This window comes from Amblyomma maculatum, chromosome 9 (genome assembly GCF_055883805.1).
Source record: "Amblyomma maculatum isolate TAMU_Amacu chromosome 9, ASM5588380v1, whole genome shotgun sequence".
Taxonomy (NCBI): domain Eukaryota; kingdom Metazoa; phylum Arthropoda; class Arachnida; order Ixodida; family Ixodidae; genus Amblyomma; species Amblyomma maculatum.
The window spans coordinates 122,437,091-122,461,669 of record NC_139352.1 but is presented as its reverse complement, the minus strand read 5'-3'; the positions used below and the strand labels follow the sequence as shown (position 1 = coordinate 122,461,669).

Sequence of the window (24,579 nt, the reverse complement as noted above, 5' to 3'; positions counted from 1 at the left end):
TTTAGTCAACCTATGCAGAAATCTGCATAGGATCTTGCCTCGCCCCACTGCTAAGTGACATCTTTCTTGTAAAGCTCAACAGGGCACACAATGTCTCATTAGCTCTACAGTTGCAAGAGTTCCGTTACGTAGATGATTACCTTATTTTACTAGATTGTGACCCGGCTAGTTTCGCTTCGGAAGTGAAGGACTTCTGCGCAATTTTCTCCACCGTGCTTTTGCCGCTAGAAATTACACATCAAGTGGCTGTTAACAATCACATCAAGTTTCTTAATCTGACCTTGTATTTCAGTGATTTCCATATATGCTGGGCATATGAACCTAGGAGTAGTAAGCCATTACTTTACTCATGAAAAGCGGCATTGCGGCGTCATGCTTTCAAAATGCCAAGAAAAAATCTCGTCCACACAAGATTGCCAGTTAATCAAATCGGATTGAAAGATGCAAAATACCCCCTTCATATTCTGGCATCACTAGCCTAGCAATGCTGTCATTCATCTAAACAAAAAAATCTGGCAGTAATACCCTATGAAGTTAGACAAAAGCAGTTGTTGGGCGCGTTGGTGTTTTTGATGATCCATAACAGCGCAAAAGACAGAGATGAAGGAGGGACACCACACAGCGCTGACTCACAACTAAATGCTTTATTGGATGCCAGCAGGTATAAATACCTCCCCCCAACAAATCTGTAGTTACCTGATCTTCCCCCCTTTTCACGGCTTCTAAGGATTTCTCAACCTCATCTTTCGTTACTGGCGGAATGTCTGATTGCTCTTCACTACAGCCAATTTCATTTTTGTCCCGACAGTACTGGCTACCTTGCCTTGTGCATGTTAGTAACAACATCGCCCACCTTGTCCCTCAGTGCATACATCTGATTTTTGGCTAAGTGTCACAAGCTGCCTCACCTATTATACAGCGGAAGTTGCGGGAGCTTCTGTCTAGATATAGAGCGAAACTTACGGGACCCCGCCGCGCCTCAAAGCAGGATTCAAAACGTCGGCAGGGGCAGCGACCACCTGTCCTTGACGCAGGTGCTACACACAAGCTGAGTGAATAAAATAACCGACCACAGAACGCCCGCCCCAGTGCGCGGGCCACTCTCGTGGCCACTCCGGGAAAGCGTATTGTGTTTCCTCGCGCCCCGCGATCGACGCATCGTTCTCATCTGTACGGCCGCCGCTACCGATCAACTCAGCCTTCGACGCCTCAACTAACAGAAAGCCGTGAGAATTCCATTTAGCCACAGACTGTCTAATCGAGCATTATTTTCGCTTTTGTTAACCTTTACCTGACTTAGTAATATTGTTAGATGCGGCAAGCCGATGAAGAAAGACGACAGAACATGACCGATAGCGATGGTAGATGACGTTTTTAATGAATTGCTAGCGGGCCTAGCGCGAGCGCTCCTGCCCGCACCACTGCCCGCTTCTTCCTCTTTGCTGGTCCGTGCAGTGTAATTTGGACTACTAAATATAAACATTCAATTGTTTTTAAAAGAAAGTGACCTTTTTTGAAGTTATTCCTCAATCACACACCAACACACATACTTCACGGGTTGACCGGCCTAACTTTTAAATGTGTTCTCAAACCTTATAGAGGGATGATGGGCATCCGTAAAGGGGATCCCGCGCCTCTTTTGACCGTAAAAGCGGGGGTTCATGACACTATGACAAATTTCCTCTTTGCCGCTTTCAGGCTACGACCATTTTTTAAAGCATGCTCAATTTTCCGCATATTATACTTCCTTATCCGCCCACCTAACTTTCTGCCGCCCCCTGCTACGCTTTCCTTCCCTTGTAATCCAGTTTGTTACCCTCAGCGACCATCGGTAATCCTCTCTTCGCACTACATGTCCTGCCCATGTCCATTTCTTCTTCTTAATTTCTACTAGAATGTCGGTAACTTGAGTTATTTCTCTGACCCACTCTGCACGCTTCCTATCTCTTAATGTTACCCCTACCATTTTTCGTTCCATAGCCCTCTGGGTTGTCCTCAACTTAAGTAGAACTCTCTTGGTTAGCCTCCACGTTTCAGCCCCATAGGTGAGTACAGGCAAGATGCAACTGTTGTATACTTTCCTCTTGAGCGATACCGGTAAGCTGCTAGTCATAATCTGCGAGTGCTTGCCAAATGCGCTCCATCCCAATCGTATTCTTCTTGTTATTTCCTTTTCGTGGTCCGGATCTGCGGTTACTACCTGTCCTAAGTAGACATATTCACCTACTACTTTCAGTATTGCGCTACCTAATGTAAACTGCTGTTCCTTCCCGAGGCTGTTGAACATTACCTTAGTCTTCTGCATATTGATTTTCAAGCCTACCTTTCTACTTTTCCTGTCTAGGTCATCAATCATTATTTGCAGTTCATCCCCCGAGTTGCTTAGCAAGGCAATGTCATCAGCAAATCGCAGATTACTGAGGTATTCTCCATCTACCCTTATCCCTAACTGCTCCCATTCCAAGTCTGAATACTTCCTCTAAACAAGCTGTGAATAGTACTGGGGAGATTGTGTCTCCTTGCCTAACACCTTTCTTTATGGGAATTTTGTTACTTTCTTTATGCAGAACTATGGTTGCTGTGCAGCCACTATATATATCTTCCAGCACTTTCCCGTACGGCTCGTCTACCCCCTGATTTCGCAATGCCTGCATCACCGCCGAGGTTTCAACTGAGTCAAATGCTTTTTCTTAATCAATGAATGCTATGTATAAGGGCTGGTTATATTCCGAGCATTTTTCTATCACCTGATTGATGGTATGGATATGATCGATAGTAGAGTACCGTTTCCGAAACCCTGCTTGATCCTTTGCTTGATTGCACTCTAAGGTTGTCCTGATTCTATTAGCGATTACCTTAGTAAATACCTTATACGTAACAGACAGTAAGCTGATTGGTCTGTAATTTTTAAGGTCCTTAGAGTCCCCTTTCTTGTGAATGAGGATAATGTTTGCATTCTTCCATGGTTCCGGTACCATCGATGACACCAGGCACTACGTATACAGGGTGGCCAGTTTTTCTAGCACGATATCCCCCCCGTCCTTCAGCAAATCTGTAGTTATCTGATCCTCTCCAGCCCATAGGTGGGCGGATGAGATTAAGAAGTTCGCAGGGGTCAAGTGGATGCAGCTAGCACAGAACCGGGTTAAGTGGAGAAATATAGGAGAGGCCTTCGCCCTGCAGTGGGTATAATCAGGCTGATGATGATGATGATGACTTCCTTATGCCGGCCACGTTACGCTTATCGATTAGCTTTGATATCTCTGCCCATTCTATTCGGTCTGTTGGGTTGGAGGCTTTTATACACGGTGTTTTAATTAAATCTTTTGTCTCCTTAGATAGTTTACCAGTATCCGCTCTAACAATTCTACCGCCTAATTCTACCGCGCACGCAGCAATGATATCTCAAAATTATTGTTTATTCCTTCTAGGCTAAAGTCGGCTTCCTCGGTTAGCACTGAATATCTATTTTGCAGCGAGAGCCTGAATTCTTCTACTTTTCTCTTTGCTACTAACTCGTTGATAAACTTCTTCCTCACTAATCTGCTCTGTTCCCTCTTCAAATCCAGATTAATTTCAGACCTTACCATACTGTGGTCAATGCACTGAATCTTTTCGTTTACATCTACATCTTGCACAATTCCAGGGTTAAAACACAGTATGAAGTCAATTTCATTCTTAGCTTGTCCACTTCCATGTCCACTTCCAGTTCTTCCATTTGCTAAAGAGGGTATTTATGATTCGCTCAACTAATCCCTCCCTTCTACTATTCCTTAGCCCAATGAAATAGTTGCCCACTGCCTGGTCTCCAGCTTGCTTTCTGCATACCTTGGCATTGAAGTCACCCGTCAGCAGAGTATACTGTGTTTTTACCTTCCCTAATACCGATTCTACATCTTCGTAGAAGCTTTCTACTGCCTGGTCTTCATGACTACATGTAGATGCATATGCTTGTACAGCCTACAGCTTATACCGCTTATCAAGCATAATCAGAATGCCTGACACCCTCTCATTAATGGTAGAGTTCATCGATATCCTTATTGACAAGGAAACCTACTCCTAGTTCTAGTCTCACCAGCAAACCTCGATAACACAGTACATGCCCACCCTTCAGTACAGAACATGCCTTATTTGGCCTCCTAACCTCACTAAGCCCTATGAAATCCCATTTCATACCCTCTAGTTCCTCTAACAGCACTGTCAAACTAGCCTTACTAGCTAGGGTTCTAGCATTAAACGTTGCAAGGGTCAGTTTCCAATGGCAGACTGTCCGAAGACAGAAATTCTTAGCATCCTCCACTGCATCAAGGAGAGTAGCCGGGCCAGTTGGTACATGATTACTAAAAAAAGAGTGCACTTTCGACAGGACACAGGAAGTGACAACACACAGCGCTGTGTGTTGTCTTACTCCACTGAGTCACTGGTCTGACCGCCGCAGTGGTCAGTTACTCCGCAGCTGCTGGTGACTGAGGACGGGGGTTTATAAAAGTATTTGTGAGAAGTTGTGGCCAATTACAGCACCAGGGTGGCCAACTCCTGTGATGGTGAGGGGGTGCATTGCCAGAGGTGTTCACTGGCATCAGATCACACCCCAAACATGTTTATGCAATTGCATCAAGACACGGATTTTCTTCTTTTTTAATCCGGTGAAGAATTGCACTGCACAGGGATTCAAACCACGGTCCTCTTGCATGCGAGGCGGATGTTCTACCTCTATGCCTGCGCTGCACATCGATTCAGTTAACCTTAAAATTTAATAATAGAAACTTGAGAGTTATGCATGTCGAGAACCAGCCATCAATCTTCATTATTAATTTAAAAGCGAACACGAAGACAAAGGACAAGATAAAAGAAAGCCACAGTACAAGCGCTGACTCACAACTATGCCTAAGCCCTTTACTCCAAGGCCCAGAAAAAAAAAACATGAAGAAAACGAAACAATCATGTGAAACAAACCCTGGGTTCACCTGCTGCACAAAAAGTCACTTAAAAAAGACACCTCTTTGCTTGAAAGAGCAAGAGATGTCTTGATGACAGACTTATTGTCAGTTGAAATAAAATATGAACCCACTATCTCTCTCGTCATCTTCTCTTTGTGGCGATACAAAATCCTAACCTTGCCAAACTTAGGAATGCACTTCTCCTTCATTATTTCGCATGAATGGCAATGTGATACCAGAAACGTTTTGTCCTTTCCACTTTCCAAGTTGTTCCGGTGTTCCTGTAGTCTCTTGTTAATACATCGTCCTGTTTGTCCTATATAACAGGCTCCACAAGATAGTGGAAGCCTGTACACAACACCTGTCTTGCATCCAACAAATGGGTTTCTATGTTTCACCCCACATTCTTGCTTCTTCGCTTCTTAGGCTTAGGCATAGTTGTGAGTCAGCGCTTGTACTGTGGCTTTCTTTTATCTTGTCCTTTGTCTTCGTGTTCGCGCTGTTTAAATTAATAATGGATAAGTACCAACTCGCCCAACAAAGTATCTTGGTCAGCCATCAATCTAACCAACCGTATGCAATTCGTACAAATCTGTGACGATAGGTGAAGTGAAGAGAGGTGTTCCACAAGGGTCAGTACTTGGCCCTGTACTTTTTCCTTCTTTGTTAATAATTTTGCCAGCTTCAATGAGCAAGGACAAGCAGTTCTGTATGCGGATAACATGGCCCTACACGTTTATTGCCCAGAAAGAATATACAATGTTCATGCTGATGGGGGCATCTGGATCCCACCAGTCAGCAGACGAAGCCGAATCACTCGCGAATAATAGCCTTCGTAGAGCATTAACTTAGTTAAATACTAAAAAACCAGTGTTGAATGCTAAAAAAATAAAATTCATTATTTTTTTTCCTCCCATTGCAAGTCCAATCCAATAAAAATCCACCTACATCTTAATGAAATGCCCACTGAAAGGGTTATAAGCCACAAATACTTAGCGTAACTCTTAATAAAAAAATTAGGCTTGGCACCTCACATGAAAGACCAGTGCAAAACGTCAACTTCTGATCTACTATGCACTAATCATTTCAAAGGCAGGCCAACATTACGAATCATATATTCAGCTTTTTTCATTATCATTTTACATACTGCATTGAATCTTAAGGTTTAACTTTTGCATCATACCTAACAAAAGTCAGCACCCTTCAGGAAAGGGCTATCAGAAAAATATCTGCTCCTAAAGCAACACCCTCCAAACTGCTGTTTAACGAATTGAATATAATACCTTTCAACATTGGCCGCAATTACAAAGCCACCATTTTAGTCCCCCAAATAATTACTCCACCTCCTCCTTTTTTCACCATTCTCAAACGCGACACTACGAAAGCACAGCGTAATTTTAACTTACCCATAGCACATAGCATGTATGGGCAGCACTCAATATCTTTAATTGGAGCTGAAATACAGAATAATGTTTTATGTAACCTCAAACAAACCTCATTAGAGCCACCGAATTTCAGGCAATGAATTTGAAGCACCAACTAAATACAAATTGTTGTTCATAGCATTGCACCTGAAATAATTGTTTTGATTGACATTTGTAATGGATCCATCAGATTACTTGCCAGCACCTTCTGTAACATCTTTGTTAAAAATACACATTCTGATTATGAGGGGTTTTTTAAGGTAACAAATAAAAGCTACATTTAACCACGCCAAAGAAAGATTTTTTTCCCATAAAAATTGGACCGAAGGTGACCATTTTTTTTACTTGGAACAAAATGACCTGAAAGCTTTTTTTTTGCTTTTTTTTTTGTTTTCAACAGAACAATCACTTTTGTACATTTCTGTTCTTTGAAAACATGTATATTGCAAAGTAAAAACAAACCAGAAAGGAAGAGCTGGTTGCTGTGAGTACAGAGCCGATCACACTTGTCTGTCTCATGCTGAAGAAATAAAATGAAATTCTGAAGCAGCTACTGGCTTTCATGTATAATAGTTGCGCTTGCGGGGAGGTGAATAGCGCAGGCACAAGTTTTTTGCCAAGTGCAAAGAATCCTCGAAAATACTCGACTCCATTTGCTCCAGTGCGGTCTGCTCGAGCGCTCTAGGCAACTGTGACGGACTCTGTACAGTGAAAATAAACGTTTAAATCCTGCTGCACCAGGTGCACATTTCTTTTCCGTTCCCGTTACTGCCCCTCTTCAGAAAGAAACCACTGTCATTGTAGTCCTAAGATGTAAGCACGTTCAATGAAATCTGCGCCATAGCTGCTCTTGCGTTTCGCCATATTTGTGTGTGCAGCAGCCTTTCAGCACTCGTTCCGCTATCTGTCAGGAAGACTAAAAATCTGTGCTCTTTAACCGGAAACAAAGCACCAGAGGGCCGAAGATGATTTGGACGCATCAGAAGCGAAAAATGACTGCCAGGTTGTGTAAAATCCACCATACCGTTAGAAATGCAATGCAGCATGTTGCAACGAAGATGGATATCATTGGCAGATTTGTTTAAAGATTTTGTCTAGAGTACTTACAGCCATTGTTTTTCTCATAAGCAATGGATGACTAATTTTGCTCCCAGTAGTTGGCTGTATTTATTTCAATCCACAAAATACATGACAAGATACCTCCCTTAATTTGTTGTCATTTGTTTCAACCCACAAAGTAGTCCAGCTTCAAAATTGTGAAAGAGCAAAAGAATAGGAGTTCAGTGATATGCTGATATGCCACGCCACATGCACAACCATTAAGCCTCATTTGAGTTCAACAGGTCGCCTCTGCTATCCACCTGTATACAAAACAAAACAGCCTTCAATAATATCATTTTGGCAATGCATCATCAGAGGCTTCCATGTGTGTACAGTCATGTATACATGAGAACGAGCTTTGTTGGAATGCAGGTAAAACATTTTAATTATGTTCAGACAAGAGAGGCCAACAAAACAAGCATTGATGAATTCATCAGACTGGAATGTTGCATTAGATATAGAGTGAGCATGCTTTTTTTTTTAGCACTACGCAGTCACCAGGCGATTAAAAACATAAGCTAATGAAAAAATTTTGCCCGCTTGGTTCTGGTTGTTGGTCAGGCTCAGCACAAAACTAGCTGCAGAACCGCTCCGAAGATACTGAAAGAATACAGATTTCTTTCACTCCATTGGGACCAATCACAAAATCTGGTTTTCATCAACCCCAAAATCAAAACAGCAAAGTTCAAAATGAGGCTGCTTCAGCTGCCAAGTGTGTGGGCACTGCCATCAATCAGGTGATAGAAAAATGCTCGGAATATAACCAGCCCTTATACATAGCATTCATTGATTACGAAAAAGCATTTGACTCAGTTGAAACCTCGGTGGTGATGCTGGCATTGCGAAATCAGGGGGTAGACGAGCCGTACATATAGTGGCTGCACAGCAACCATAATTCTGCACAAAGAAAGTAACAAAATTCCCATAAAGAAAGGTGTTAGGCAAGGAGACACGATCTCCCCAGTACTATTCACAGCTTGCTTAGAGGAAGTATTCAGAGACTTGGAATGGGAGCAGTTAGGGATAAGGGTAGATGGAGAATACCTCAGTAATCTGCGATTTGCCGATGACATTGCCTTGCTAAGCAACTCGGGGGATGAACTGCAAATAATGATTGGTGACCTAGACAGGAAAAGTAAAAAGGTAGGCTTGAGACTAAGGTAATGTTCAACAGCCTCGGGAAGGAACGGCAGTTTACATTAGGTAGCGAAGTACAAGAAGTAGTAGCCGAATATGTCTACTTAGGACAGGTAGTAACTGCAGATCCGGACCATGAAAAGGAAATAACAAGAAGAATAAGATTGGGATAGAGCGCATTTGGCAAGCACTCGCAGATTATGACTAGCAGCTTACCGGTATCGCTCAAGAGGAAAGTATACAACAGTTACATCTTACCTGTACTCACCTATGGGGCTGAAACGTGGAGGCTAACCAAGAGGGTTCTACTTAAGTTGAGGACAAACCAGAGGGCTATGGAACGAAAAATGGTAGGGGTAACATTAAGAGATAGGAAGCGTGCAGAGTGGGTCAAAGAAATAACTCAAGTTACCGACATTCTAGTGGAAATCAAGAAGAAATGGGCATGGGCAGGATATGTAGTGCGAAGCAAGGATAACCGATGGTCGCTTAGGTAACAAACTGGATTCCAAGGGAAGGAAAGCGTAGCATGGGGCGGCAGAAGGTTAGGTGGGCGGATGAGGTTACGACGTTCGCAGGGGTCAAGTGGATGCAGCTAGCACAGAACCGGGTTAATTGGAGAAATATGGGAGAGGCCTTTGCCCTGCAGTGGGTATAGTCAGGCTGCTAATGATGATGAGTGTGATAGCTACCACCTGCACTAGAAATCTCAGCGGCAATTTTTTTATTCAGGATACCTCTAAACATGGACACAAGGCGCATTCATAATTGTACAGAAACATTTTACTATCTGTGTAGAGTGTACCGTGCAATAAGCAACCTGTAAGAAAACTTGCTGCCACACGACACTGAACGCATGCATACTGCTGGTTTAACTGATGAAAATTGGTAAAATTGAGTAGAAGGTTCCCCACATCCCTTGGAAGCCTGCAATACTTGAGGGCACGACACCTCATCAAGAATGGAGTACCTACCGCTCATGCTATTTCAGGTGGCCCTGTACTTACATGCACTGGCAGCCACCCTTTCAGCGCTGGTACCTTTCTTCTCCTTCAGTTACAGTTACAGAGAAAACAACACAACCACCAAGTTTCGACAACTTATCCAGCTTCGATTGGCAACCAAGCAACGGTCACATGGCCCATCACTATCACCGAGAACGAGAGATATAAGCTGCTGCCCGGAGGCTTCCTGTTGGGGCACGACACCTCATCAAGAATAAAGCACTTATCGCTCATGCTATTTCAGGTCCGTTACATTGACAATTGTACCTGCCTAGCTAACAACAACTACTGCCTGCTGTTGGTGCTGTGCCCCAAAGAGTGGTTGCATTTGCTATATTGTTGTGCTTACCGAATAGTGTGCTGTACAAGCGACCTATTGTTGATTATTTCTAGCGATACTGAAACAAATCTCAGCCCTGAGCATAATGATAATTTGGCAACAGTCTTACCAACAGTTCAGAAGATTGAGTTAGGACAAGAAGCACTTAGGAATGACCTGCTTGCAATAAACAACTCATCTTTCGATGTCGAGTCTAGGCAGCTCTCTGCCAGAATGCGTGCAATTGAAACTGGCACTGCCAATGTTAAAGACACCATAGCGCTTCACAGTCTCTATCTGCCTGTAATTTATCTGACAAATTGAAGACATTACACTCACGATTTGAAGACACCAAAAACTGAATGCAAAGGTCGAATTTTGCTTTACTTTGGTATTGCTAGTGATGCTTCAGAGTCCTGGTCATCTGCCGAGAGCACTCTGCATGCATCATCTCAATATCAATCTAGAAACGTTACAGACTGAACGCACACACTGCATCGGCCAGTAACAAGCAGACAAACGTAAGCCTATCATAGCTAAATTTACATTCTTCAAAGACAGGTAACGTGTTTTTGAAAAAGCTTATAGGTTTAAGGACACTGGCCTCGCTGTGCGTGAGAATTTTTCCAAGCAAATGCACATTGCCAGAGAAAAATTCCTTGGGTATGTAAAAACTACAAAAATGCCATTGTTTCATGAGAATAAGTTTAGTATTGATAAACAGGTATATAAATATGATGCTACTTCAAACGTCTTCTAGATAGCTGAACAGTGCCCCGGTAACACACCCACATGCTTCAAATGCCTGCAATCGATCAAAACGTACCTTTTACTAATATACGTAGCCCAAGCACACTGAACTGTGTTCTTACTTACAAAACAACGGTAGTAACATTATTAGTTATTAACAGAAACTTGGTGGACCTGAGAATTTTGCCAAGCAAATGCACATTGCCAGAGAAAAATTCCTTGGGTATGTAAAAACTACAAAAATGCCATTGTTTCATGTGAATAAGTTTAGTATTGATAAACAGGTATATAAATATGATGCTACTTCAAACGTCTTCTAGATAGCTGAACAGTGCCCCGGTAACACACCCACATGCTTCAAATGCCTGCAATCGATCAAAACGCATTTTTTACTAATATACGTAGCCCAAGCACACTGAACTGTGTTCTTACTTACAAAACAACGGTAGTAACATTATTAGTTATTAACAGAAACTTCGTTGACCTAGAACCTTGTCGGTGTCAAATAGAACCTTGTGACGTTGCAGATCACAAGGTTCTATTTGACACCAACAATTACATCATTCACCAAAAAGGTCGTGGCGTCCTAATTGCAATTAAAAAGGTAATTGAACCTTTCCTGTTAATACTTCATCACCCTTGGAGACCTTGTGGATTTGCATTCCTTCACTAACCGAAAAGTGTATCCTTGGAATATGCTACAAAGTGCCTGATTCTACAAACTCGTTTATTTTGGATTCAACCGATATCATTACTGCAATTTAAGCAAAATTTTCGACAGCTTATATCTTCCTTCTCAGAGACTTTGACTGGAATAGCCTAAAGCCGTGCTTCAGTATTTCTAATGAATTTGTCGACCTTACTCTAGATTTCTCTCTTTTACAAATAGTTGGTCATCCTACCTGTGGCGATGATGTCTTGGACTTGGTCCTAATGACTGCTCCTGCATATGCCAGCTCAGTGTCTCTTAAAGAAGGATTTAGTGATCATCTGCTTCTTGAGTTTAGAATTACTATGCCATTTTGCCAGCACATCATCCACCCTAAACACATCCTAGATTATAAAAAAGGAGACTAAGAAGCCATCAACAACGTTTTGGAAAACTTTTGCCAAACTTATCTTCCAATTTTTTCGGAAAGGTAGGTTACCAAAAACTGGACTTTGTTTACAGAAAAAGATAACAGCGCTGGTTCATTCTCGCATACCGCGAAGCTCCGTTTGTGTTAATATATCAAAACCGTGGTTCCAAGGGCATTGCACATGCTAAAGAGCAAAAAGAAATTTTTATTCAGGAAAGCAACACGATTAGGAACACCGCAATCATGGCTTCCCCATAAAACAGGTGACCAAAAATATTGTCATGCTTTACGCAATGACAAACGAACATTCTCTTCGCATGATCTACGGTCTCTGATCGAGAGCAATCCTTCAAAATTCTGGAAAACAAACTTGCCTAAAATCTCAGATTTCACTGCAAGACAATGCCGGGGCACCAATAAGTAAAGAAGAATGCCCACTTGTTTTCAACGCTTTTTTCACCTTACTCAAGAAGATCATTACAGCATACCACAGATAGCTGAGGTTGACTATCAGTACGTGGAACCTATAAAGATAACTTTTGCTGGAGTTGCATCTCTGATCGACGACCTCAAGTTATCAACTTGCTGTGGCATTGATGACGCCAATTCTAAAATTCTTAAGAATACCGTCAATAATTCGAGTGTTATCCTTGCACACATCTTTGATCAATCATTGTCTACTCGGGAAATACCGGAGATTGGAAAATGGCTAAACTAGTTCCAATTTTTAAACCTGGTGACAGGGATAATGTCAGTAACTACTGCCCCATATCACTAACCAGTATCGCATGCAAACTTCTTGAACTTCTTTTTCCTGATCAGACATGGATTTAGGAAAGCATTTTCGTGTAATATGCAGCTACCAATGAACTTTTTTCTAATATGGACGAAGCTTTTCAGACTGATTGAGTGTTCCTTGACTACTCTAAAGCATTTGATCGTGTTTCGCACTCTTGCCTAATAGAGATGCAACTACCAGCGCTACACTCACATTCCTTAATTATCTCCCGGGTGCGTAATTTTTTTTCATTTCATAAGCAGTTCATGGTCGTTGACTGACACTCTTCCACTCCAATTGATGCATCCTCCGGTGTTCCCCAGGGCAATGTCTTGGGTCCATTACTGTTTTTAATCTACATCAATATTTGCCATTCAACATTACTTCAACCATTTGAATTTTCACTGACGACTGCGTATTATACCAGAAAATTCTCTCACCCTCTGATCACCTTAAACTTTAGATCACTAACTAGTGCACATCGTGAAAAATGAAACTGAATACGGATAAGTGTAAAACTGTGACCTTTACCCGCAAAGATACGCCTTCAGCTTTCACCTACTCACTCAGCTTTAATCCTTGTGCGCACGGATCCTCATATAAGTACCTAGGTGTACACTTGACTTTCAATCTTTGCTGGAAGACCCACATAAACAATATCGCTGCCAAGGCATCGCATACTCTCGGCTATTTGAAACGCAATCTTCGCAACGCTCTAACAACTGTCTAGCTTTCCAGACATATCAACCGGACTATACCCACTGCACGGCGAAGGCATCTCCCATTTTCTTTCAATTAACCCGGTCCTGTGTTAGCTGCATTCACTTGACCCCTGCGAATTTCTTAATATCATCCACCCATCTAATTTTCTGTTGCCCCCTGCTACGCTTACCTTCCCTTGGAACTCAATTGGTCACTCTTCTCCTTTCTTTTTAATTTCCACTAGATTGTCATTAACTTGAGTTATTTCTCTGAGTCGCTCTGCACGCTTCCTATCTTAACGTTACACCAACAATTTTCCGTTCCAAGATATTGCTACTCCTTGCAAGAATCCGCACATCAGAAAAACGTGGTTCACAAGTGCCTGAAGGGCAGGATCCGATTCACCGAAGCATATCAGATCCTGCCCTTTAGGCACTTGTGAACCATGTTTTTCTTATGTACGGATTCTTGCAAGGAGTGGCGATATGATGGCCAGAGCATTCTATATCGGAAAGAAAGGCAATTTGTGCGTCAGTGACACGTCAATCTGTATAATGCAGAAAAAAAGTTTCTTGAGGATTGCTTATTTATACTACATGATGCTGAATGTGTTTCTTGCGCATGCACCAGCAGTGATATATATGTAAGTTTTTCTGCACAATAAATCAGTTGTGAGTGGCGCTCTGTCCCGTTCTTTTCTTGTGTGCATGCGTGTTATTTTGGCACCTTTAATTCTTTAAGTTCTTAGCGTCCCCTTCCTTATGAATTAAGATAATGTTAACATTCTTCCTTGATTCTGGTATTTTCGATGTCATTAGGCATTGAGTATACAGTGTGGCCAAATTTTCTAGCAAGGTATCCCCTCAGTCCAACAAATCTGTAGTTACCCTCCCCAGTTGCTTTCCCCCTTTTCATAGCTTCTAAGACTTTCTTAACCTCGTCCTTCATTACTGGCGGAACGTCTGATTGCTGCAGACGTGCAGCGGTGGTGTAGAGGTAGAGGATCTGCCTCACATGCAAGAGGACCGTGGCTGCAATCCCGGCACCACACAATTCTCCACTGGATTTAAAAAAGAAAAAATACTGCGTGTTAATGGAATTGCATAAAAACAGGTTTGGGGTGCGACCTGATGCCGGTGGACACCTTCGGTAATGCACTCCCTCACCATCACAGGAGTTGGCCACCCTGTTGCAGTAATTGCCCATAAGTGGGAGTGCTGCTGGTGGCAGCGTTTGAAGTCGGCACGGATCTCGGGAAAGAGCAGTGAGTCACGACAAGCGGAAACGCGGGAGTTTCAAGCCGGGCCACAGCATGGGTAAGCCACGGAGCTATCAGCATGCCGAGAGCGAGGAGGATGGCGATGACTGGGTCGCATGCACGAGCTATGACATGTGGCTGCAGCTTCACGACACTCCCTTTAAAAATTTGGAAGAAGCTAACGCCGCATCGCACTACGTGTGCAAACGATGTGCAAGGATGAACGTTATAGAGACAGAGTTAGCACTCAAGTTGAGTCAGCAAAAGGAGGAGTGGACCCTGCGTATATAGAATATGGAGGCCAGAGCGAAGAAAGGTTTAGGCACAGAGGAAAGGTCGAGGGTTGAGGACCTACGACGCCAACTGGAGCAAGAGATAGGCAGACACGAAAGTTTGGAAGCGCAGGTGCAGGAACTGCTGAGGAGAGTAAGCAAACAAGGAGAAGAGTTGTAGAGGCTAGGGACCCTTAGAGCACTCGGCAGGCTGGACGAGGTGTCGAGGGAGTTGGGCAAAGCGATTCCGGGCCGGTCGTATGGGCCAGAACGGACGGCGACGGGGCAGCTAGAGAGGAGTGAAGGGCATACAGATGGCAGCGGACCCATCGGAGGGCTACAACCCGAGCAGGGAGGACTAAGGACGAATAAGGTCAGCGAGGGGAGCGAACTGCACTCCGAAGTGCAGTGCGCCAGGGAGAACGACTCCTTGCAGGGGCTCGCCGATCCTCGCTCACAGGACGGAGGCGGAAGTGTAGGCAGGAGGGCGAACAGCGAGGATCAGGAGAAACCACGCGGGAAGAAACATCAGATGAAGGGCACTGAAAAGAAGATGCGTGAGAGGGAAACGGGAACACTGGAGAGCGGGAAGCGTAGTGAGCAGCAGGAGAGCCCGCAGAAGCTAGGAGCGTCCAACGAGAAACGGGCCATACAGCCCCGAAAGATATTGGTGGCTGGGGACGAAAATGCGTTTAGACTAAAGACGGGCGCCCTGACCGTTGTAGACAGGGACAGTCGAGTGTCTTCACAAAGGCGAGAGCGACACTGGCAGACACTATGGAGCGGGTACACGAGAAGCTGCAGGCACGTCAGGATGACCAATGTCTGGTGATCATACATGCCGGGCTGGAGGACGTAGAGGAGGGAACAAGGCCCGAGGAGATGGTGGGCTCCCTGAAGAAATGGGTGATGCAGGGGCAGGAACAATTCCCCGATCTTTTCTATGCCATCTGTGCGCTTCCAGAGGGCGGGGAAATGGAAGCACAGGTCCGAGAGAAATCATCATCATCATCATCATCATCAGCCTGATTATACCCACTGCAGGGCGAAGGCCTCTCCCATATTTCTCCACTTATCCCGGCTCTGTGCTAGCTGCGCCCACTTGACCCCTGCGAACTTCTTAATCTCATCCGCCCACCTAACTTTCTGCCTCCCCCTGCTACGCTTTCCTTCCCTTGGAATCCAGTTTGTTACCCTAAGCGACCATCGGTTATCCTCTCTTCGCACTACATGTCCTGCCCATGTCCATTTCTTCTTCTTAATTTCCACTAGAATGTCGGTAACTTGAGTTATTTCTCTGACCCACTCTGCACGCTTTCTATCTCTTAATGTTACCCCTACCATTTTTCGTTCCATACCCCTCTGGGTTGTCCTCAACTTAAGTAGAACTCTCTTGGTTAGCCTCCATGTTTCAGCCCCATAGGTGAGTACAGGCAAGATGCAACTGTTGTATACTTTCCTCTTGAGCGATACCGGTAAGCTGCTAGTCATAATCTGCGAGTGCTTGCCAAATGCGCTCCATCCCAATCTTATTCTTCTTGATATTTCCTTTTCATGGTCCGGATCTGCGGTTACTATCTGTCCTAAGTACACATATTCGCCTACTATTTCCAGTATTTCGCTACCTAATGTAAACTGCTGTTCCTTCCCGAGGCTGTTGAACATTACCTTAGTCTTCTGCATATTGATTTTCAAGCCTACCTTTCTACTTTTTCTGTCTAGGTCATCAATCATTATTTGCAGTTCATCCCCCGAGTTGCTTAGCAAGGCAATGTCATCAGCAAATCGCAGATTACTGAGGTATTCTCCATCTACCCTTATCCCTAACTGCTCCCATTGCAAGTCTCTGAATACTTCCTCTAAACAAGCTGTGAATAGTACTGGGGAGATTGTGTCTCCTTGCCTAACACCTTTCTTTATGGGAATTTTGTTGCTTTCTTTATGTAGAACTATGGTTGCTGTGCAGCCACTATATATATCTTCCAGCACTTTCACGTACGGCTCGTCTACCCCCTGATTTCGCAATGCCTGCATCACCGCCGAGGTTTCAACTGAGTCAAATGCTTTTTCGTAATCAATGAATGCTATGTATAAGGGCTGGTTATATTCCGAGCATTTTTCTATCACCTGATTGATGGTATGGATATGATCGATAGTAGAGTACCGTTTCCGAAACCCTGCTTGATCCTTTACTTGATTGCAGTCTAAGGTTGTCCTGATTCTATTAGCGATTACCTTAGTAAATACCTTATACGTAACAGACAGTAAGCTGATTGGTCTGTAATTTTTAAGGTCCTTAGAGTCCCCTTTCTTGTGAATGAGGATAATGTTTGCATTCTTCCATGCTTCTGGTACCGTCGATGACACCAGGCACTGCGTATACAGGGTGGCCAGTTTTTCTAGCACGATATCCCCCCCGTCCTTCAGCAAATCTGTAGTTATCTGATCCTCTCCAGCTGATTTCCCCCTTTTCATAGTTTCTAGTGCTTTCTTGACCTCGTCCTTCGTTACTGGTGGAACGTCTGACTGTTTTTCCCTACCGCCAATCTCATTACGGTCCTGACTACTTTGGCTACTGTAGAGATCTGTATAGAACTCCTCGGCTACTTTGACTATCTTGTCCATATTAGTGATGATGTTGCCCGCCTTGTCCCTTATCGCATACATTTGGTTTTTGCCTATGCCCAATTTCTTCTTTACCGCTTTAAGGCTTCCCCCGTTCTTTACAGCATGCTCAATTTTCTCCATGTTATACTTCCTTATATCGGCCACCTTGCGCTTATTGATTAGCTTTGATATCTCGGCCAATTCGATCTGGTCTGTTGGATTGGAAGCTTTCATACTCTGTCGTTTCTTAATCAAATCTTTCGTCTCCTTAGACAGCTTACCGGTATCCTCTCTAACTATCCTACCGCCTACTTCTACCGCGCACTCAGTAATGATACCTCTGAAATTATTGTTCATTGCCTCTAGGGTAATGTCGCCATCCTCAGTTAGAGCTGAATACCTATTCTTTAGCGAGATCCTGAACTCTTCTGCCCTCCCCCTCACTGCTAATTCGTTGATAGGTTTCTTTCTTACTAATCTATAGCGTTCCTTCTTCAGATTTAGGCTAATTCGGGACCTCACCATCCTGTGGTCACTACATCGAACTTTCCCGATTACCTCTACATCCTGCACAATAGCGGGGGTTGAACACATTATGAGGTCGATTTCATTTTTAGTCTCTCCGTTAGGACTTTTCCATGTCCATTTCCGGTTCTTCCGTTTGCTGAAGAAGGTATTCATGATTCGTAAGTTATTGCGCTCTGCAAACTCAACTAGTAACTCCCCCCTGCTATTCCTAGAACCAATGCCATAGTCACCTACTGCCTTGTCTCCTGCCTGTTTTTTCCCTACCTTGGCATTGAAGTCGCCCATTAGTACAGTATACTGCGTCTTTACTTTTCGCATTGCCGATTCTACATCTTCATAGAAGCTTTCAACTGCCTGGTCATCATGCAGGACGGCAAATGGACTGATTGAGGGTGTATGCCAGGAACTGGGACCACGAGTAGAGTTCATTCGTCACAGGGGAGAGGTGACACAGACAGGAGCCGGCAGACGGCTGTATGCGAAAGAGCCTGCAGGGCAGTTAGGAAGAAAGCTGGGCAGACAAGCGTGCGCTTTTTTAGGGCGTCCGTCGGGAACCGGCAACCAGCGAGAAGCCTGGTCCCAGCAAGGTGCAGGGGCAGCGAAACCGAAAGGCAGCCCCAGGGGGCCCCACCACGAGAGGGTGGGGCGACCGGACGATCAGCACACTCAGAAAATGGTGAGGGCGCTGGCAAAACTGTTGCTTCAGGCGGGGGTGGGTTACTGACTCACTACTGCAGGCGCGGGGACTCAGATGGGCTGGAAGATAATGACTCCCCAAAACCAGGCGTGGGTAAGCGTCAACCCCAGGGACAGCGTAGTTCAAGAGTGGGAACCCGCACACGAAGAGGTAAACACCGCAAACAGCGAAGGCCAACGAATCTATCTATCGCCTTCCTGAATATGCAAGGAGGTCGGAGGGCGCAAAAATGGGCAGAGCTGAGCACGGAACTTGCAAAACACCAGATTGACGTTTTCACAGTGGCAGAAACGCATCTGCGGGAAGTAGAGACTCCCCCTCAAGTCGATGGATACGGGTGGGAGGGCTGTAACCGCCAAGGGTCGGAACGCCAAGGGGGAGGAGTAGGGTGCTTATGGGCGGAGCCTGGCAGGTGGAGTCGCACCAGGCAGTCGTGCCAGGAGCACATGTGGCTAGCTGGAGCGATAGGAGGTAAACCAGTGGCGTTGGCAGTGGTATACATGCGCTCGGGTGGGGCTGTAGAGTACAATGAGGGTCTGTACGAGTGTCTAACGCAGGACATACGAGCGCTTCGAGCGCAGTCGGAAGTCGTGATAGTCGGGGACTTTAATGCTCACATCGAGGACCTCGACGGGCACACAGACACAAACGGCAGGCAGCTGTTAAAGTTGGTGGAAGGGGAGCGGCTTGTCATGGTGAACGGCTCGGGCAAATGCGAGGGGCGTACAACCTGGGCGTGTAGGGGCATGCAGTCGTGCATTGATTTCTGCCTGATGACAGAAAGGCTCTACGAGGAGCTAGAGCAAATGGTCGTCGATGAGGAGGGCGAAGGAAATTTGGGGAGCGACCACAATCGGTTGCGCCTGCTGTTTGGGCACGTGCACCGGAGACGGGAACGGCCCCAGAAGTCAACACAAGGGCGGCTTAGAGAGGCCGAGCTGCGAAAGATAGCAAAGTGCCTGGAGGCACGAGTGGCGTTCTTAGACTCCTACGACGCGATGATAGGAGAGATGGTGGGACAGCTCACGGCATGCAGGGGGCATACCAGAGGCCATCATAGGGCGAAAGCTTGGTGGAGCCCAGAGGTGGCGGCGGCCATTCTCCGGCGTCGAGCGGCGAGTAGAATACATCGCCAAGCTGTCAAGGGGCAGGACAAGGAGGCCATTGCCAATGCGTGGGACTTATATAGGACCCGGAAACAGGAGGCAGCGGCTTTGATCCAGTCGCGGCTCCACATCTTTAACCGCAAGATGATGGATGAGCTGAGAGCAGCGGGCCGGCAGGCACCTCAGCGTTTTTGGTGCTGGGTTAAGGAGACAGGGCAGACCCAGAGGCCAGCAGCGTTGAAAGCGGCCCCAGGGGGTGAAGCGGTTACAGGGCCGGCCTGTGTCCCAATCCTGGAGAAGTGGTGGTGCATGATGCAGGGGTCGCCGGTGGACACGGAGCCCGAAGGAAGAGAGATGAGCGAGCCCCGAAAACAGTTACCAGAAGACCTTGCGGCAGACCTTCGTGCAGCACCTATGGATCGGGAGTGGGAACGGGCAGTGAAGAGGGTGGAGGCCAAGACCGCAATGGGGTGTGATGGCATCCCCATGAGCCTGATCAAGGCACTGGGGCCTAAGACACAGTCAAAGTTAAAAGACTCCGTCGCACAGGTGCTGGAGGATGCAAAGATCCCGGAGGACTGGAGACTGACAAGAATAAAGCCTCTGTATAAGGGGACCGGGGACAAAGAGTGCCTGGAAAACTACAGGCCAATAGCAGTGACCCCGGTACTGTACAGAGTAGCCGCACAGGTGGCAAAGGCCCGATTGCAAGCGTGGGCAGAGAGAAATGGGGCTCTTGGGGAGCTCCAAAATGGTTTCCGGGCAGGACGGCGCATTGAGGACAATTTATTTGTCCTCACACAGTGCATAGAAATAGCACAGCAGGCGGGAAACCCACTCTTCGTGGCGTACCTGGACATCGCTAAGGCTTATGATAATGTGGACCGAGCCATATTGTGGAGCATCCTGCGGGGTTTTGGCCTTGAGGAGTCCAGCACCGAGCTACTGCAAGAGCTGTACGCCGATGTCAGAGCTTGCGTGGAGTGGGCGGGTCAGAGGACTAGCTTCTTGGAGAGCCCGAAGGGGCTACGACAGGGGTGTCCGCTGTCACCACTGCTGTTCATGTTGTATGTCGCAGGGGTCACGGAGCAGCTGGAGGTGTCTGGGCACGGATGTCGGTTTGAGCATCTAGAGGCCGGGGTGAAGGTCGAGCGAAGTATACCAGCGCTGGTGTATGCCGATGATTTTGCGGTCCTCGCAGGGACACCAGAAGAGCTACAGAGACTACTGGACATTTGTGCTATGGGAATGAGCGAGCGTCGACTGAAGTTCAGCCCAGCAAAGTGTGTAGTGATGGCATGGGGCGAAAGGGACAAGCTGAGCGGGCACAGGTGGGAACTTCAGGGAAATCAGATAGAGAGGGTGGATTCCGCCAAATACCTCGGCGTCCGGTTGTCGGCAGGGGCAAACTACCTCGGGCAACACGAGAGGGAAATGCGGGGAAAAACGGCTCGCTGTAAGGGTATGTTGGGCCGTCGGTCGCTCTGGGCGTTTAACCGCTACGAGGTGACGAGAGCCCTATGGAAAATGGTGGCGGTGCCAGCGCTGACATATTCAAATGCAGTTCTGTGCATCTCCGCCGGCACCCGGGAGTTTCTGGAGCGACAGCAGAGGGCAGTCGGCCGGGTAGCTTTAGGAGTGCCCAAACACATAGCGGTGGAGGGAGTCCAAGGCGAAGTCGGATGGTCCTCTTTCTCAGCGAGAGAGGCGGCGGCCAAAGCTGATGCGCCTCCCGGCAAGTAACCTGGCACATCAGACGCTAATCCACCTGGTGTATGCTGGAATAGCAACGAAGTGGACAAGGCGGATAGCGAGGCTGCAGAGACGGTACCATCTGCCAACAGTATGCCTCTCGGATGTACCGGCGGTGAGCCAGGGGAAGAAGCTCAAGCTGAAGGTGAAGGAAGCTGAGACAGCTGAGTGGATGCGCAGGGCAAAGGAGAAGTCATCCCTGGCATTGTACAGCGTGCAGAAGACAGGGATTAGCCCAGAACCATTTTATAACAACTCCGTGGGGAGTGGGCTACTGGCTGAAGCCAGGTGTGGAGCCTTGAGGACGCGGTTGTGGTGATCTAGGTTCACTAGCAAGTGCGTATCCGACTGCGCCCTCTGCGGAGCGGAGGAGGAAACTTTGGAGCATGTGATACTTGGATGTGTTGCGATTTCTCCCGCCCCTCGCACGGCGTCGCTGCCGGTCGCCCTTGGCTTCGCAGGCAGCACGGCTGACACGGCAGAAGGAAGCACCGACGAGGCTGCGGCGTCACCCGAAGAGGGGAGCGGAGTAGAATCCCTTGGTGCAGTCGTGGAATGTACGAAGAGACGGCTGGAGTTCTGGTGGGCACGAGGAGTAGTGCGGCCGGAGCAGCGCAGAGACGTTGAGTGAACTAACATCTATACTCTCCTTTTTTTTTTTTTTTTTTTCTGGCCAGATCCCACTGGGTGATCGCCCGTTCAAAAGGGTACGACCATATCGCCATAACCTCCCATCATTAGTCCTACAAAACCCCGGCCCTCAGTCACCAACGGCTGCAGAACTGACCACAGCAGCGGTCAGACCTGTGACGCAGCGGGAGTGCTAAGAATTTCTGGCTCCAAGGATGGGCCGCCATTGGAAAACTGACCCTGGCAACGTTTAATGCTAGATCCCTAGCTAGTGAGGCTAGTTTGGCAGTGCTGCTAGAAGAACTAGAGGGTATGCAATGGGATACCATAGGGCTTAGTGAGGTGAGAAGGCCAAATGAGGCCTATACTGTACTGAAGGGCAGGCATGTACTATGTTATAGAGGTTTACAGGAGAGACTAGGATTAGGTTTCCTTTTCAATAAAGAGATAGCTGATAATACAGATGAATTCTAGCATTAATGAGAGGGTAGCCGGCATCGTAATTAGGCTAAATAAGCTGTATAAGCTGTAGGTTGTACAAGCATACGCACCTACATGTAGTCATGACCAGGCAGTTGAAAGCTTCTACGAAGATGTAGAATTGGCAATTCAGAAAGGAAAGACGCAGTATACTGTACTAATGAGCGACTTGAATGCCAAGGCAAGGAAAAAACGGGCAGGAGACCAGGCAGTGGGTGACTGTCATTGGTTCTAGGAATAGCAGAGGGGAGTTACTAGTTGAGTTCGCCGAGCGCAATAACTTATGAATCATGAACACCTTCTCCAGGAAGCGGAAGAACCGGATGTGGACATGGAAAAGCCCCGACGTGGAGACTAAAAATGAATTTGATTTCATACTGTGTTCTAACCCCGGCATTATGCAGGATGTAGAGGCAACCAGAAAGGTGCGATGTAGCGACCACAGGATGGTAAGGTATCGAATTAATCTGGATTTGAAGAGAGAGCGGAACGGGTTAGTGAGAAAGAAGTCCATCAAAAAATTAGCAGTAAGGGGAAAAGTTGAAGAATTCAGGCTCTTGCTGCAGAATAGACACTCAGTGCTAACCGAGGAAGCCGGCCTTAGCCTAGAAGCAATGAACAATAATTTCAGAGATATTACTGAGTGCGCGGTAGAAGCAGGCAGCAGGCAGCAGAATTGTTAGAGGATACCGGTAAACTGTCTAAGGAGACGAAAGATTTGATTAAAAAACGCCAAAGTATGAAAGCCCAGACATTTGTTCATCCCCAACTTGAATTTGCCGCATTCATCTGGCACCGCATCAAGCCTATTTAATACAATCGCTCAAACGCATTCAGAATCGTGCTGCATATTTTATCACCAGGAAATATGATTGACAAACAAGCGTTACTGATCTCAAATTGTCCCTATCAATCCCGAGCTAGAGGTACGCAGGAAGGTCGCTTTGACTTGCCTCTTTCATAAGATAATCCATAGTCCTAGTAGTCTCCCCCTTGCCGAACCACATCGCACATGCCATCGTTTTTGTAATCACCAGAGATTTAGGCACATATTCGGTCGAGCCACAGCTTTTAATTTATCATCCTTACCCCGTGCCAAAAGCTACTGGACTGATCATCCCGATCGCATTGGTACCATTCAAGACACTGCAGTCTTCAAAGAGCAAGTACTGCTATTGTTTTCTTAGTTGTTTTATCCACTGCACTGCATTTTGTTATTTAACCTTAGTCATACTTGATTGTCACCTGTTATGTCATGATGCATGACCTGCTTTTTGTATCCTTCGATTCATATACTCGCCCCCCTCACACAATACTCCTATTTGGTGCCTGAGAGTATCTTGAATAAATAAATAAATTGTTCACGATAAATTCTGAGAATTTCAGCAGATCACCCACTTTCCTCATGCTGCCATCGTCATGACCAGCAAACCACAAGTCGGGAGTTTATTTTTCAAGATCAGAATATGATGAACCTAACTTGTAAATGGCTGCACTGCTTGTTAGGATTCACCTTGATGTGCAGAAATAAGTGAAAGTAGTGGAAAGGATGAAGCCCACCAAAACTGCAGTGGCAGTAAACCAAGAAATGCAACCTTCCTCACCAGTGAAAAAGCAGTTAACAATGCAAAGAAACATGGCAAAAGAGGAGATGGCATAGTTTAATTTCCTAAGCTGTTGACAACATGGAACAAAACTCAGCTTGCTATAGAGGCACAATGTGGTTACAAAGACTAAAATAATGCATTCACTTAATAGGTAGTGGCTGCCTTGTTGGTTCACTTTGAAGTGTATGCGCACACTAATACAGCCCTAGCTTTTTTCATTTTCCTTCTGCTTTTTGCCTTGCATTCACCATCTTACTCTGACACTTACATAGCACAAAAACAAAAGAACAGGTGGAAACTGGACAGACTACTGACACTACTCCTGGTATCAGGAGGCAGTGATAAGCGATATTACAAAAAATCATACGATGAAATCTCCTGGACAGCACTTTGACGGTTCGGCTTTTG

At 45.9% G+C, this 24,579-nt stretch overlaps 2 protein-coding genes across 12 annotated transcripts in view; one reads left to right on the top strand and one right to left on the bottom strand.

Moving 5' to 3' along the window:
- LOC146180296 (P-selectin-like) overlaps positions 1-24,579 on the bottom strand; it is a 103,493-nt gene that overhangs the window by 77,947 nt on the left and 967 nt on the right. The window contains exon 1 of one of the 11 annotated variants that reach the window (XM_084579524.1): positions 6,347-6,369. The exons of 9 other annotated variants lie outside the window; for them this stretch is intronic. The gene's annotated coding sequence lies outside the window, so the exon portion shown is untranslated. Of the gene's footprint in view, positions 1-6,346; positions 6,370-24,579 lie in introns of those variants that run through there. One more of the 11 variants, XM_084579518.1, reaches the window with a different exon arrangement.
- Positions 19,097-21,445, top strand: LOC146180297 (uncharacterized). Its single transcript, XM_084580362.1, has one exon. The coding sequence runs from the start codon at positions 19,097-19,099 to the stop codon at positions 21,443-21,445; it is 2,349 nt and encodes a 782-aa protein (XP_084436488.1).